Raw genomic sequence first — 15928 nt, 5'->3', positions numbered from 1 at the left:
CGTGCCTGTTAAGTCCAATTACCCCATGGGGATGAATAAAGTTTTCTGAATCTGAATCTGAATCTGATCTAAAACATTCATTCATAAATGTATATCATATGATTTTATTTCTTTTTCTCAGTATAAATAACACGTACCCTGACTGTTCTACTCTTTGAATAAAATCACTTCATTCAAGCGTTAGGGAGTGCAAAGGGTTATGGAGGGGTGTTGCAAATCATGAGGACCTGCCAAGTGGTATGAAAGCATTGTTTTATACATGTCCTTGGCTAGGCCTCAGTTTCAAAATCAGTCCTTGGTCCTTGGCCTTGGCCTCGGAAGCAAGTCCTTGGTCCTTGGCCTTGGCCTCGGAAAATTTTTTATGTCCTTGGCCTTGGCCTTGCCTCGGAAAATTTTCCAAGTCCTTGGCCTTGGCCTCGGGTTGCCGGTCCTTGGACACAACACTGGTACAGGCTACCCTAATATCATGAATAATAAGGAACTACAATAAACAAGAACATGACAAATAAGTATGGAAAGACATTCCGTAATGTAAGGGTACCGTTGTGCGGTATTACCACCCAATGACAGCTGTGAGACAATGTGCAAAGTATCAACAGAGGTAAGGTGATCAGTGGTAGAATAGAACTCTATAACAGTTGTGCAGATAACCATTGCACCATTTTAAAGTGACCAGGAGCAGTATTTGTAGAGAGTTTAAGTGTGCATTTGTACAGAAGTCCTTGAGCGCTTTAAAGTGTCTGGTGCTGTGGAAGAGATCAGTGACAATGGTTCAAGTAAGTACAGAGCTGGAGCTACAATGATTATTATGGTAATGCTGCTCCGCAGGGGTGTGCAAAAATGCAAAGAACAACTATACAGGTAGATTTGGGTTACTGTTTAGAGCAGGGGTGGCCAACCAGTCAGAGCCGAAGAGCCAATTTTTTTACTGTGTTACTGCAAAGAGCCGCATCATACCCTTCCTCGCGCGCACAATTGCACACCGACGCGGAATTCCATTCATCACACACACACACACACACACACACACACACACACACACACACACACACACACACACACACACGTGAGTGCCCTCCAGTGCACTGGCGCACATATGCACGCACACACGATGAGCAACAGTCGGAACGGGCCGAAAATGAACGAAAGCTAAAGATACAAACAAACAAATCTTTTTATTCCCCACCCATTTCCTCCTGCCAGACCTTGCGGTCGACTTGGGACCAGTTCGCTGGCTCCCGGTTGATTCTGATCGACACATTAGACACCCCTGCCTTAAAATCAGAGGTAATTCGCTGACTAGCTTAGCGCTTAGCGCCGTTATGAGCGGTGATGCAGTCATCTGATTGGTTGCCCTCTATGTCAATCAAGTAACAGGATTGATGATAGGCTGACGTAGTACGCTCTGTGTATTTAGCGCCTTGTTTGAATGGCATCGCCACTGCTGAGGACTAGCTTAGCGCTTAGCGCCATTGTCTGCGCATGAGCAGTGATGCAGTCATGTGATTGGTTTCCCTCTATATCAATCAAGTAAGGGGATTGATGATAGGCTGACGTTGTACGTTCTGTGTCCTTAGCGCCTTGTTTGAATGGCATCGCCACTGCCGAGGCGTTTTCGACGCTTGTCGTGTGAAAGCCCGGGAGCCGCATTGAACCAGCCAAAGAGCCGCATGCAGCTCGTGAGACGCGGGTTGGCCACCGCTGGTTTAGGGAGTTAATGGCTAGAGGGAAGAAGCTGTTTGAATGTCTGCTGGATTTGGTGTGCATGGATCGGTAGCGCTTGCCTGAGGGGAGCGGCTGGGAAAGGTGTCGGGCAGGGTGTGGGGGGTCCAGTAAAATTTTCCGTGCCCTTGTCTTGGTTCTTGCGGTGTGTGCAAGTCCTCAAAAATGGGTAGGGTGGTGCCAGTGATTATTTCCGCAGTCCTAACTGTCCGTTGCAATCAGATTTTTTCCTTTTTTCTGGCGGCCCCAAACCAAACCGTGATGGGAAAACACAGGATTGGTTCAATGACTGCTGTGTAGAACTGTCTGATTACCTCCTTGGCCGGCCATGCTCCCTCAGCAGCCTCAGGAAGTACATCCTCTGCTGGACCTTTTTCAGGATTGAGTTGGTGTTGACATCCCACTTCATGTCCTTGGAGACTGTGATTCCCAGGAACCTGAAGGTCTTCGACGGTTGACACAGGACAGTTGGACAGTGTGAGGGTTGAGCAGCTGTGGTGAAGGATGTTTCCTGAAGTCCGCGATCATCTCTACCTGTCCTGGAAATCCACAAATAGGACGTGAGATGGCTCTTCGGGCAGCAGAAAGTCAAGAAGACAGTGGGACCCGACAAGGTGTCTGAAAGTCTGCGCTGACCAGCTGGCTCCAGTCTTCACACAAATCTTCAACAGATCCCTAGAGCTATGGGAGGTCGCATCGTGCTTCCAAAAGCCCACCATCATCCCAGTTGTCAAGAAATCAGCAACATCGTAATTGAACGACTATAGGCCTGTCGTTCTGATGTCTGTGGTCATGAAGTCCTTCGGACGCTTTGGCTTAAACCACCTAAAGAACATCATTCGACCCCTTCTGGAACCTCTGCAGTTTGCCTACTGGGCAAACAGGTCTGTGAAGGACGCAGTCAGCATAGGGCTGAACTACATCCTAGAGCTCCCCAACAGCACAGGGACCTATGCAAGGATCCAGTTCGTGGCCTTTCGCTCTGCATTCAACACCGTCATCCAGGAACTCCTCACCTCCAACTTCGTGTGTCCCCTATGATCTGTCAGTGGATCTTCAGCTTCCTGACGAGAAGGACACAATAGGCGAGGCTGGAAAGGACATCATCATCAACACGCACCATCAGCAATGCCCCCCCCCCCTCCCCAAAAGGATGCATCCTCTCTCTGTTGCTCTTCTCTCTCTGTCCACACAAACGACTGCACTTCAACACACCAAGCCGTCAAATTTATGAAGTTCGCAGATTATATCACAGTCATGGGCCACATCAAAGACAGTGACGAATCTGTTTACCGACAAGAAGTTGAGCAGCTGTCACTCTGGTGTATAACCTGGAGCTGAACACGCTCAAGCCTGTAGAGATGATTGTAGACTTCAGGAAACATCCTTCATCACAGCTGCCCCTCAAAATATCCACCTGCCCTGTGTCAAACGTCAAAACCTTCAAGTTCCTGGGAATCACACTCTCTCAGGACATGAAGTGGGAAGTCAATATTCACTCCATGCTGTAAAAGAGCCAGGAGAGGTTGGACTTCCTGAGGCGGCTGAGGAAGTACAGCCTGCCATTGGAGGTGCTGAGACAGCAGTTTTCGAATCAGTCTCTTACTCCTCCATTACAATTTGGTTTGGGGCCACCACAAAAAGGATAAAATCCGACTGCAACGGACAGTTAGGACTGCGGAAAAAATCAGTTGCACTGCCCTAACCTCTCTCGAGAACTTACACACCGCAAGAACCAAGACAAAGGCACGGTGTGTTTTTTGTGTCTGAAATGGGCAGCATTTTTCACAGCCATGCTTTGTTCAGCAGAAAGGTCGGTGCTGTTGGACAGTCTGCGGCTGGACGGAGAGAGAAGAAGAGAGAGATGAGAAGAAAGGAGCGTCAGCGCAGAGCGCTGACGTGACTGGCTTGGAACTGAAGCCAATTTACATGGGACAGGAGATGTGAGCCAATCTCTTTTTCATCAATGGACGCTACAGATTCTTGCTGCTTTAAGTCTTAGCTTGTAGCAAACGCATGTACATTTTAAGCATGACGTCTTTGATCCACTGGTGAAAGGACACTTTGTTTTGCTACTCTTTCATCTATAACTGCTTCCAACGTGTATGCAGAAAAAGTGGTTGAGATTGCACGACTGTCTGTGTCTTATGTGTTGTGTTGTATTATTTTGTCAATTTATGTTAACTGTTCTTTTGATGGTGGCACGGACACCTGCAGCACCTCCTCTCTCTCCTGTGGTTGAGAGGAAAGTAATTTCATCAATGCTGTATGTTGCACGTTGCACATTTGACAATAAAATTGACTTGAACTTGAACTTGAAAGTCCTAGTGGACCCCCCAACACCCCCCACACCTTACTCACCACCTTTTCCAGCTACTCCCCTCAGGCAAGTGCTACCGATCCATGTGTACCAAAACCAGCAGACATTCAAACAGCTTCTTCCACAGCTTTTTCCCTCTCGCTGTTAACTCCCTAAACACGGACTCAAATCTATAGTGGCTCTTTGCATTTCTGCACACTCCTCTGACACAGTATTCCCGCAATGATCATCGTAGTTCCAGCTCTGTACATACATCAATAATTGTGACTGATCTATATTCCACAGCCCCAGACACTTTAAAGCGCCCATAGACTTTCTGTACAATTACACACCTAAAGTTGAACCACTGCTCCTGATCACTTTAAAAATGGTGCAAAGATTATCTGCACAAATTGCACAACTGTCATAGTATTGTATTGCATCAATGATGCACATTGTCTCACAGCTGTCATTGGGGGTGTACGACTGTACGATTACTTTCTGGAAAGTCTTTTCGATACTTATATGTCATGTCCTTGTTTATCGTAGTTGCTTGTTTTTGATAATACTAGTTTAGCCTGTACTACTGCGGAAAAAAATCCTTGTCTGTTCTTCATACCTGGCCAATAAAGATGCTTCAGATTCTAATTCTGTCTTCTCTTCATTGAAGTTCAAGACATTTCGTGCCATTCAGGTATTTCAGAATGAAAGTGGCGTCAATGAGAAACTTTTTTTGTCTTTTTTTTGCTCAGCGGCACATAGATCTGAGACTCATCTGCATAGCGGTGGAAGGAAATACCGTGTTTCCTTAAGATGTAACCCAATGGGAGCAGATACAGTGAGAACAGCAGAGGCCCTAGAATTGAGCCCCGTGGAACACCATGTGACAGTGAGGCAGACCGTGACTCAGATCATACTGTGCTTCCCTTCCCCATGCACCTTGGCTCAAACCTAGTCATGCCCCGCCCCTCTTCTTTGCATCTTCCTTTTCTCATCTAAGATCTCGTGACACTGAAAAGTGAATCCCAACAGGCTTTCCCATCCTCTCTCCCTCTGCTGTTCATTGTTTTTCATTTTTCTTTGACAGGTGGTGCTCAGTTTTGTTGCTTGGTACTTTGTAAACTTGCGATGACAATAAGGATCAATTAATTAATTCAATCAATCAAGCATTCATTCATTCATTCATCCAAATACTTTTTCATGGCACTGTGTACATACGTGTATCCATTCATGTGGATTGCATCCAATCCACAATCATTTAAGAGGGTGTGGAAAATATGGAAATCTAATTTTATAGTGAAGATTGGCTTTAACATTGCATAGAACGTGCTTGTGCATAATTACCTCTAAAGTCGCAATCCCAGCTGCAACTGCTCCCACAATGTTTGCATGCTCTTTAAGGGACTCCAAGATTTGTTGAAAACAACCCTAAGAAAAAGAGTCGGAATGTCAGTTGTCCATGCCATACATGGTACGTTTTATCTATAAAATGAAAGCAATTTAATACACGAATGAGTGAAATGCACATAATGATGAAGTCTCTCCTCCAGCTTGAAGCCTTCTGTCACTCCAGAAGCACACCTGACCACTGTCCTACTACTCTTAGATTGAACATGTGATGAACTTTACTAGAACAATGCAGTTCTCTACTGCTCAAGATTTCCTTATACAGTACAGCAACTGTTCCCTTGGCACCCGGTCATATCACTGGCCTCGCGTGGAATCCTCACATCCCCAATACCATCACTTTTCAGAAAACAACAACAAAAAAACCAAAAACAAAAAAAGAAGGAAAAACAAAAAATGGCATTTTTGTTGAGTCATTCACATTGCATTGTTAAAGAAAGCAAGGCATTTACAACACCTGAGATTGGTCATTAATTTGTTAAAAAAAAATAACAGACCCATGCAGGAAATGTGTGTTATGTAATGTTGCCATTTTTTAAAGATCCTTTGGTTTTATATGTGTCCTCCATGCTAAAACAGCAATGCTCGGAGTCCTATATTCAAAAAGTTGATGATTTTACGCCATTATTTCAAAGTCAATTGGTCATTTCCAGGTGGCGGAAGAGGACCAACACATTTGGACTTCACTGCAAATTTTAATCCTCAATTACTTATTCAAAAAGAATTAGAAACTTCCCGCAACCCTTGTGAGGATGGGTAAGCGATTCAGATCATGGCTGTATGGATGAATAGATATTACAAAGTGAAACACGAAAAAAACTGAAGCAAGCACTTTCCTACTTGCACTATGTACAGTGGTTACAGGTGAAAAATATAAATTATTGAACGATTTTCTTACTTGTCGATCAGAAGACTCAACTCAACTCAACTGTATTTATAGAGAGCACTTTCAAACAGCCATCGCTGCATACAAAGTGCTGTACATGGAGCAACTAACATCTATACAACAATAAAGCAATAATCAGTAACAAAGATTGTAGTAGGCACCAAACAGTAAAACTAAGATCAAATCTGAGTCATGCTGAGTCAAATGCCAAAGAATACAAGTGAGTTTTGAGGTGGGTTTTAAAGATGGGCAGCGAGGGGTCTTGCCGAATGTTCAGTGGGAGGTCATTCCAGAGAGAAGGACCAGCAACGGAAAAGGATATGTAAAGGATTAGTGTATTAGTGGTTGTTCCAACCATCCATGCATCCATTTTCCAATCCGCTTATCCTCATGAGGGTCGCGGGTGTGCTGGGGCCTATCCCAGCTATTTTTGGGCAGCGGGATACACCCAGAACTGGATGCCAGCCAATCGCAGGGCACATGCCCATCTGCGCTCACAGTCACACTTAGGGACAATTTAGAGTGTTCATTAACCTGCCATGCATGTTGATGGAATGTGGGAGGAAACCGGAGTACTCGGAGAAAACCCATGCAGGCACCCGACGAGCATGCAAACTGTACACAGGAAGGCCAGAGCTGCAATCTCATCCTGCACCTCTGCACTGAAGGCGATGTGCTAACCAGTCGGCCACTGTGTCGCTTGTTGTTCCCCTTACTTTTATTTTATCTTATTTTTATATTGGAGATGTAAACAAGTGAGATTATGTCAAAGTGGATACACCTTCTCATAAATCTTACTACATTATACCATGGAACACAATGAAGTCAGACCTCAAATGAAGAAAATAGAGCACAGCCAAGACATTATCATGAGTTGCATGTCCTTGTAGAATTGATGTAAAGATCAAGTTCAAATTCAAGTCAACTTTATTGTCAAATGTGCTCCATGTGCAACATACAACACAAATGAAATTTCTTTGCTCTCAACCACAGGAGAGAGAGGAGCTGCTGCGGGTTCCCGCACCGCCATCAACAGAACAGTTAAGATAAAATTATAAAATAATACAACACATAAGACACAGATAGTCGTGCAACCTTAACCATTTTTTCTGCATATACTTTGTTGTTTGAAGCACTTATAGATGAAAGAGGAGAGAACCAAGGTGTCCTTTCACCAGTGGATCAAAGACGTCATGCTGAAAAGGTGCACATGTCTGCTACAAGATAAGTTTGAAAGCAAACAAGAAGTTGTAGCTTCCATTGATGAAAAGGAGATAGGCTCACATCTCCTGTCCCATGTAAATCCGCATCAATTCCAAGCGGCGACTCCCAGTTCCACATATGCATCTTCGCTGTGTGCTGACGCTCCTTTCTACTCATCATTGGCTCCTCAAGCCATCCATCCATTCAGCCGAAGACTGTACAAGAGCACTGACATTTCCGTTGAACAAAACGGACTGTGACAAATGCTGCCCATTACAGGCGCAAAAACACAAGCGCCTCGGTGCTGTCCAGCACCGACAGTCGCACCGACCAGAGAGCCAAATTGCCAGCGGTGTCGGGCGCGTGCTCCATCCGGAGTACTGAATGAGACAGAGAGACTATTTGGAACTGTTGCCTACCTGGAAGAGCAATCCAAACATCAACTCCCACACTTGATTCACCATCCGCCATCCAAAGCAGCAGTGTCTCCGATGCACCAACACCAGCCAGCAACCGAACCTCATCCACTCTGACCACACCTACACACCTATACCCCATCACACACACCTCAAGAACCCAAAGAGACGGAAGAGAATCTGAAGAAGTCATTCAACTTGAAGAGGCACCGTGCAGAGAATGTTAGAGAAGAATCGATCGAGGGGTGACAGGTTGGTGTGTTCCCACTGTAACGGCAACTTCTATTTCAACTGCATGGCAACCACTAGGTCTTAATCCCAACCCCAGAGAAGCCACTCGACCTGGTGCTGCGGACCCTGCAGAGAAAGCATGAAACCACTAATAGCGTCTCCACCGAGATGCCCATCCTTGATAAAGCCTCTAAAGGAGTAATCCAGCCGCAACTCCGAATACTGCAGTGAAACGCCAACGGGATTTTCCGAGAGATGCCTCTACTCGAAGACTACCTAGTGGGACACTCCAATGACCTAGTATGTATCCAAGAGACGAAGTTAATACCGGCCGACGTGCTGCGAGATATGTCCCAGTATGCGACAATCCGGCAAGACAGAAGAGTCCAGGGGGAAGCCAGAGGAGGCGGATTATTGATCTACGTGAAAAAGACCCTGCCCTACCGGGTCATTCCTCAAAATACCTCAAGCTCCCCGGTCCTCGAGAAACTCTCAATAGAATTCCCACTACCTAACAATGAGAGGCTCAAAGCCAGTAACTGGTACCTACGGCCGAAGAACTCCCCCTATCTTCAAAGGGTGGGCTTCACGAACTGCGACTTGCAGTAGGAACTAGAAGAAAACCAGATAATCTGTGCTGAAGTCAATGCACATGATAGAGTCTGGGATGAGAGAGCAAGAGCGAATGAAAAAGGAGAGGTGTTAGCTGAGATGATGTTGGACGGCAACGGGATCTAAAGAAACTGTATGAGACACTTGCTGTTGCGAGATTGAAGGCTTCGAAGGCGCATATCGGCCTAAAAGCCGTAGGGATGACTGGTGAATGTTGGAAAACGAAAGAAATTACCAACCTTTAAGCTGAAAGAAACCAAGCACGAGAGACAGATGGTATCCACTCCTCGAAGTTCAAAGAGCTGGATGGAAAGCTTAAGCCTGCCACAAAAGAAAGAAAGTCCGAGATTTGGAAGGAGAAGGTACTGAAAGACTGAAATGTGGAAGGTATTTCGAAGTTTAACGATGGCCAAAACCAGTGACCCCTTGCAGGTGACCTGTGAGGATGGAAAGAACTATGTCAGCCCAAGACAGAAAGCAAATGCTTTTGCTACAATGTACAAATCAGTTATCTCACTCAGGCTGCTGAAAGGTGAGAGGGGGATGAAAAAAGTGCTGAACTCCAATCTAAGATCGGACAAAAGATCGTCAGAAGCAGGCCAGGCCTTCACCACCGGTGAAGTAATAGATGCACTGAAAAGTCTCAACCCTTCGAAGGTGGTGGGACCAGATTGTATCCAACCACGTTTTCTCCACAACCTGGGACCAACTGTGCTGTTATTGATGGCTAGCATGTTCAATCTATCATGATCAACTTTGCAGATCCCGCAAGAGTGGAGCGTAGCAGACATCAGGCCAATGCCGAAAGCCGGAAAGGACCCAATGAAGCTGAATAGCAATCGACCGATTCGCTGACGTTGGTAGTAGGAAAGGTTATCGAGAGGCTCGTTGTGGATTGACTACGCTTCCTTACTGAGACTCAAAAACTACTGTCAGAATCTCAATCTGGTTTTAGACCCGGAAGGAGCACCGAAGACCAAGTCATTCGTTTACCACAGTCTATCAGCGATGGCTTCCAATGCAACAGTCATTCCTAGCTTTGATTTATTACTTTAAGGCTTATGACCGAGTATGGCGGGACGCCCTCTTATTCAAGATGCGGAAGAGTGGGGTGCCAACCCACACGGTATGATGGGTCCAGGCCTGACTCTCAAACCGTATCAATTGGGCGACGTTAGAGGGTGAGAAAAGCAAGAAGAAAAACTTCAAGGAAGGTGTGCCGCAGGGATCTGTCCTCTCACCACTGCTTTTCCTGTTCGACACCAACTCTCTGAACAGGAGGACCTCAAGTCAGCATGTTTGCAGATGATGTGGCGATCTGGGTCTGGGTCCAGGACAAAGATCTGTCATGGCTGAGGAGAAATTGCAGCTGGCTCTAGATGCAGTGTCCCAGTGGAGCCTTAAGTGGAAAATGACCCTGTCTGCTCAGAAATCAGAATGTAGCTTCTTCAGCACGAACTCCCAGGAGGTGAGCTGGTGCCCAAACCTCAAGCTAGACGGCCAACCGGTCCACTACAACACCAACGCTAAGTTCCTGGGCGTGATGTACGATCAGTAGCTGACCTTCAACCTGCATGGTTCAATTGTGGGGAATAGGTTAAAGTGACAGGCAGGAGCGCTGAGGGGACTGGCTTTGACCGACTGGGGGTATGATAAGTCCACACTGAGAGCAACGTACATCGCCACAGGTCGCTCGCAGATCGAGTATGCTGGTGCTGCCTGGCTGCCGTGGATCTCAAAAACCACAGTGCAGAAACTTGAAACCTGCCAAAGATAGGCTGGAAGTGCACATCTTTGGCAAGAGCATCCGGACAACTCAAGACCACCCCAACTGAGGCGATTCTGGCTGAGGCTAACCTTCCCTCCAGACCTGCGCCACCCAACTATCTGTCATCGCCTTGGAAAAATCACTCAGGTGCGAACCCAGTAACCCAAGGCATGAAACGGCAGTAAAACCCATCCCGCAGAGAACAAAGAAATTGAGCTGGTGTACAAAAGCCAAGCGAGTATGGGTGAGGATCTTTGGAGAAGAAACACCTGCCACTAAACCAGGCCTATTGCCAACTTGGCTAGACCCCTTTAATCCTGAATTTGACAAGTCTTTTCAAAAGAAATCGACCGCTGATCCAGACAGAAATTACCACCTTGAGCGACTAGAGGAGAACTGGGAAGACTACGAGGCTACAGTCTACACAGACAGCTCAGCACGGGGGGTACCACCATAGGCGGTAGCGGTGTAATAACCACTACTGGCCTACTGAGTGACCTGACGGTCCTCCAATCCTATGTGATGCCAGCAGTAAGATGGTGCTCTTCGTTCCAGGCAGAGGAGAAGGCAATCAGAGCCGCCCTGCAGCTTCTACTAGAAGAACCGAAGTGGAAAGAAGTCCGCCTTGTCATCGAGAGTCAGTCGTGCATCCTAAGAGTCCAAAATGTACACCCCTCTAGCGTAACGCTGAACGAGGACGAAGCTGAAATCCTCAAATCCCTGGCTCTTCTGCATGAAAGGGGCTGCCGTATTACCTTCACATGGTGCCCTGGACATTGTGGAATCCCTGGGAATGAACTAGCCGACCAGTCTGCAAAGGAAGGCACGGCACGGCCCTTGAGCAAGACGAGGTCACAAACCATTACGACTTGGCCAAGGCAGCCATTCGCTGGGCTACCAGAGGGCCACCAATCCAACACGAAAGAATGAGGCAGGTGTATGGAGATAGAGGCAGAAAGGACAACCGAGTGAAAGAGGCAACTTTATCTAGGAAGGAGCAAACTACCGTTGGCCGAGTACGAAGTGGTGATCACCCAGAACTAAAATACTGGCTCCACAAGATTGATCGAGCTGAGGATACGGTCTGCAGGAAATGCGTCATCAGGGATGAAACAGCAGAGCACGTGTTCAACTGCCCAAGTATCCACAGGACCGCCGAAATGATCCCTCCAGACATTCTAACCACCGACCCTGGACTCGCTCTTAGGATCTGGGAGAGGTGGAAACAAAGTCCTGACTTACCAGAGGTGACGAAACCTGGGGAACTGAGCAGACAATAACCCTACAAAACCCTTGACTTCAAGGCAAGTCAAGTACAACTTTATTGTCAAATGTGCTATATGTGCGACATGTGCAACAGACTTGTGTGCTTAACAACAACAACAACAGGACCGACAGTCAAATGGCGCCGACATTCCTCCCAATAAAATCAGTGCTGGTACATGCGTGCTGCCGAGAAGGCGCAAGGACCAAGCACAGATTCTTCTTTGACGTGGCCAAAAATTGCTGAAAACAATCCAAATCAGGTCCACAGGGGGGTTGTGTCTGGTTGGATAGATGGGGTTCTCTAGTGTCCCCCAGACCTTGTCTGGTTGAGGTATAACTAAAATTCATTTTTTAAATATTTTTTTAAAAATACAGGCAAAGAGGTCAACATGTCAGAATTCGGTTCAAGATGTCAGTTTTCAGAGGCCTTTTATTTTAAAATGCGTCATCAGATTTGTATGTGAGTGGTCTTGTTGGATACCTGGGGTGCCCTAGTATGTCCTAGTTTTGGTCTGGTTGAGGGATAGCTCAAATTATTATTTAAAAATCAGGCAAAAAGGTAAATATGTTAGAAATGAGGTCAACATGTCACTTTTCAGAGGCCTTTTATTTAAAAATGCAACATCAGATCTGTATGGCGCTGTTCTGGTTGGATAGCTAGGATGCTCTAGTGTCCGTCAGAGCTGGTCTGGTTGAGGGATAAATAAAATTCTCTCTTTTTATAATAATAATTTTATAAACATCGGGCGAAAAAGTCAAATGTCAGAATTCATTTGGGATGTTTATTCCAAAATGCGACATCAGATCTGTATGGGGCTGGTCTGGTTGGATAGCTGGGGTGCCCTTGCACGTCCTAGTTCTGGTCTGGTTGAGGGATAACTAAAATTCATTTTTAAATAATTTTTTGAAATAAGGCGAGGAGGTCAAAATGTCATTTCAGAGGCATTTTATTTTGAGATGGAACATCAAATCTGAATGCCAGTGCTCAGGTTGGATCCTTGGGGTGCCCTCGTATGTCATAAACCTAAATATTAAATATCATGTGAAATTGATGTGTAATAACCATTTTATTTTTTATCTCCTCTTGAGAACGCTTCTTGGCGTTTTTCTGAGAGTTTTATTCTCCCTGGGTGACCTTGTAGTTGTTCGACAGCCAAGAAATGACTTCATAACATTTTTTTTTAATCCAAACCACTGATGTGCATGTATTAGAAGGAAGCTTTTATTTTGAAGGTGACCAACGCCGCTCACTGGCGGCAGATTAACGTAATGCACAGTATTGACAATCGCAGTGGCGGCTCAATTGACTTCAATTTTGCGAGTGGAGGCTGATTTTACCGCAGTGTGAAAAAAATGGTATATTATCAAATATGGGACGACAGATCACTTTTTTTCACACAAGTATATGAAGTTTTAACTCATCCATGACAAAATGTTACCCGGGACTTCGGTAGTGGCCTTGAGTTGAAGCTAGCAAAGCAAAGAACCACATGTTCCTTTGTTAATTCTATTGTTCCCGCTCTGCTTGACACCAGATCTGATCTGTGTCCTGAACAACCCTTTGCCTCCTCTTCCTTTCTTGTTAAGAACTTTTTTTCATTCTTGTTTTTTTAACTGTGCCTCAAATGCCCCTGTGTCACGGCTGGCCATCATGAAATGTGGCAGGCCAATGGCGTGAACAACACCCGATTATTTTCTGTCAGGCTCGACCGAACTTGTCGGCGTGCACTGCAGGAACTCTCTCACCAGCGCACTTCCGAACATTGCCTCAGACCCAAGTCTTTCTGCAATAACGAAGTGCACCACAACTCCCACGTGGGCCACGTTGACCACATTTTGCTCCTTTTTCCCCCTTTAATTTTTTCACTTCTTCCCTCCATATATCTCCCTTTCTTCAAAAAAACCTGGTCACCGATGCAAGTCAAATCAGGGCTAACATCTCAATTCACATACATTTTGAGAAATGACAGTAGAATCCGAGTGCAACATTTGCAGAATTTGGTGAATTAGGTGCTTAAAATTGGGTTTGAGTTGTTAACTTAGCCTCGTGAGTGCCATGCTTGGCTAGACGTTTTCATTACCTCATGTGGAGATTGTTCTTTTATTTGTAAATTGTATTATTTAATTTCATCTTATTTTATTGAGTTTGAATATTTTGCTCCTTTCACAGCAGTCAATTTTCCTTGTGATGTACCCCTTCAAATTCCTATGTGGATCTAAAGAATCAACGTCAACATCACAAAAAATGCATTGTGTAATGTGCTTGTTTTTTAAATAGTGCTGTTTAAGCGATTAAAAAAAGTGTGTGATTAATTAATTAGGGTCTGTAATTAATCTAATCTATATTTTTATCTAATCTAAAAATTACTGTGAAAACCCCGACTTTCATTTTAAATTCGTTACATTATTGAGGCAGATCAAAAGATAAAAGAAAAAGTGGTATTATAAAGTATTTTATTGTTTTTCAGCGGACTTGGACAGATGCAGTCCTCACCATTTAATATCTGCTGTATTTGAAACTAGTCAAAGTCCTACCTGCAACCGATAGTTTCGACCACGAGGGGGAATATCACTGTTTTTTTTTTTTATAAATCTCCAAAGAATTACAAAATAAAAATAAAATAGAACATCAGTTCCTTAAAAAGTGCTTAGGTTAACATATCAAAAACAGTAAGAACAATTTTCTGAGCAATATGAGTACTCAACCCTGAAGAATAAACAATAAATAAAACAGACCCTTAAAATCACAGTGCTGTAAGTTAGCACTTCATAAATAACACTGTTCATCATAACAAACTAAAAGTGCTGAAATGAATATCAATCACTTCTAGTAGTCTACAGAGGACACATCAACTATGCCTCGTACGTTAAGGGTGTGGAAAAGAATCGATATTAATCAATGCATCGATGCGCACGTGCGCGATGCGAGTGCATCGGCTCATTCACTGGGTACGACGCAATTCACGGGTGAAATCTAGATTCATCACGATGCATTGGTGGGTATCGGTAAAATCCGATGCAAGCGCCGTTTTATTCATGTTAAACGTCACCTATCTGCCCTATCTGCAATGAATGCACCATCATTATTTTGCGTTTTGTGTTGAATACGTCCATGAATCACATACAGTACAGTACAGCGAAACACTATGGAAGTTCGCGCAAGCAGCAGCGAGGAAACTACTATATTTAATGCACCCGCAACATTCAGATCTTACGTTTGGAAATACTACGGCTTTGAAAAGAAAGACAGAAAGCTTGATAAAACCTCCGTAATTTGCAAAGAATGTCACACTAAGAAGCCATTCAACGGCAGCACCACAAATATGCAGACCCACTTCAAACGATGGCACCACATCACCGACAAGTTTCCCCCCCTCTCCGTCCAGTTTCTCGTCGGACACCGGAGAAACTCTTGGCAAACCAGGTCAGGATCAGAAAAAAAAAAATCGCCTCTTATTTTGGGGGTCCCCTTGCAGTTCAGTGACCGCGCAATGGCTATAACTAAGGCCACTGCTTATTTCATATGCAAAGACCTCCAGCCTTATAGTGTGGTGGACAACGACAGTTGTCAACAAAGTGAGAAGTGAGATTACTGTGTCGCTGAACAGTGCGCAAAGAGTTGCACTTACAGTGGATGGGTGGATGTCTTGCGCTACTGACTCATATATATATATATATATATATATATGAGTCAGATATATATATATATATAACAGTGACGGCACACCACGTTGACAAGGAGTGGGAAATGCAAAACTTCGTTCTTCAGACCAGAGTTTTCCGTGAGTCGCACACCAGAGCAAACCTTAAGGAGTTAGTGCGCGACGTTTGCCGCGAGCGGAACATTGGCAATAAGAAGCCCGCGTTAGTCACGGATGCCACTAACATGATACTGGCGGCGTCTGTGTGTGCGATGCATAGCACACACACTTAATTTGTCCTCGCAAAAAACATTTGCAGTAGACCAGGTGAAACCTATCCTGGTGAAAATAAGGAGAGTCATTACGTTTTTTTTGACTCTTTTGGACATTTCATTTTGAGACACTCAGTGAGAGTGGTCTGTGTACGCTAAAATACATACAGCAGCTTTGAGCCTGTGACTGCCATATTGTTTAAAT

The 15928-nt window shown here is 44.9% G+C and overlaps 1 protein-coding gene across 1 annotated transcript in view; it reads right to left on the bottom strand.

Moving 5' to 3' along the window:
- Positions 1-15928, bottom strand: part of tspan1 (tetraspanin 1) — a 62420-nt gene that overhangs the window by 13321 nt on the left and 33171 nt on the right. Inside the window, exon 6 of the mRNA XM_019882643.1 lies at positions 5366-5449. Within this exon, the coding sequence (XP_019738202.1) occupies positions 5366-5449 (84 nt within the window). The remainder of the gene's footprint in view (positions 1-5365; positions 5450-15928) is intronic.

The sequence above is a fragment of the Hippocampus comes genome, unplaced genomic scaffold (genome assembly GCF_001891065.2).
Source record: "Hippocampus comes isolate QL1 unplaced genomic scaffold, H_comes_QL1_v1.1 scaffold384, whole genome shotgun sequence".
NCBI classification, from domain to species: Eukaryota; Metazoa; Chordata; class Actinopteri; order Syngnathiformes; family Syngnathidae; genus Hippocampus; species Hippocampus comes.
This window is presented reverse-complemented; position numbering and strand designations above follow the sequence as displayed.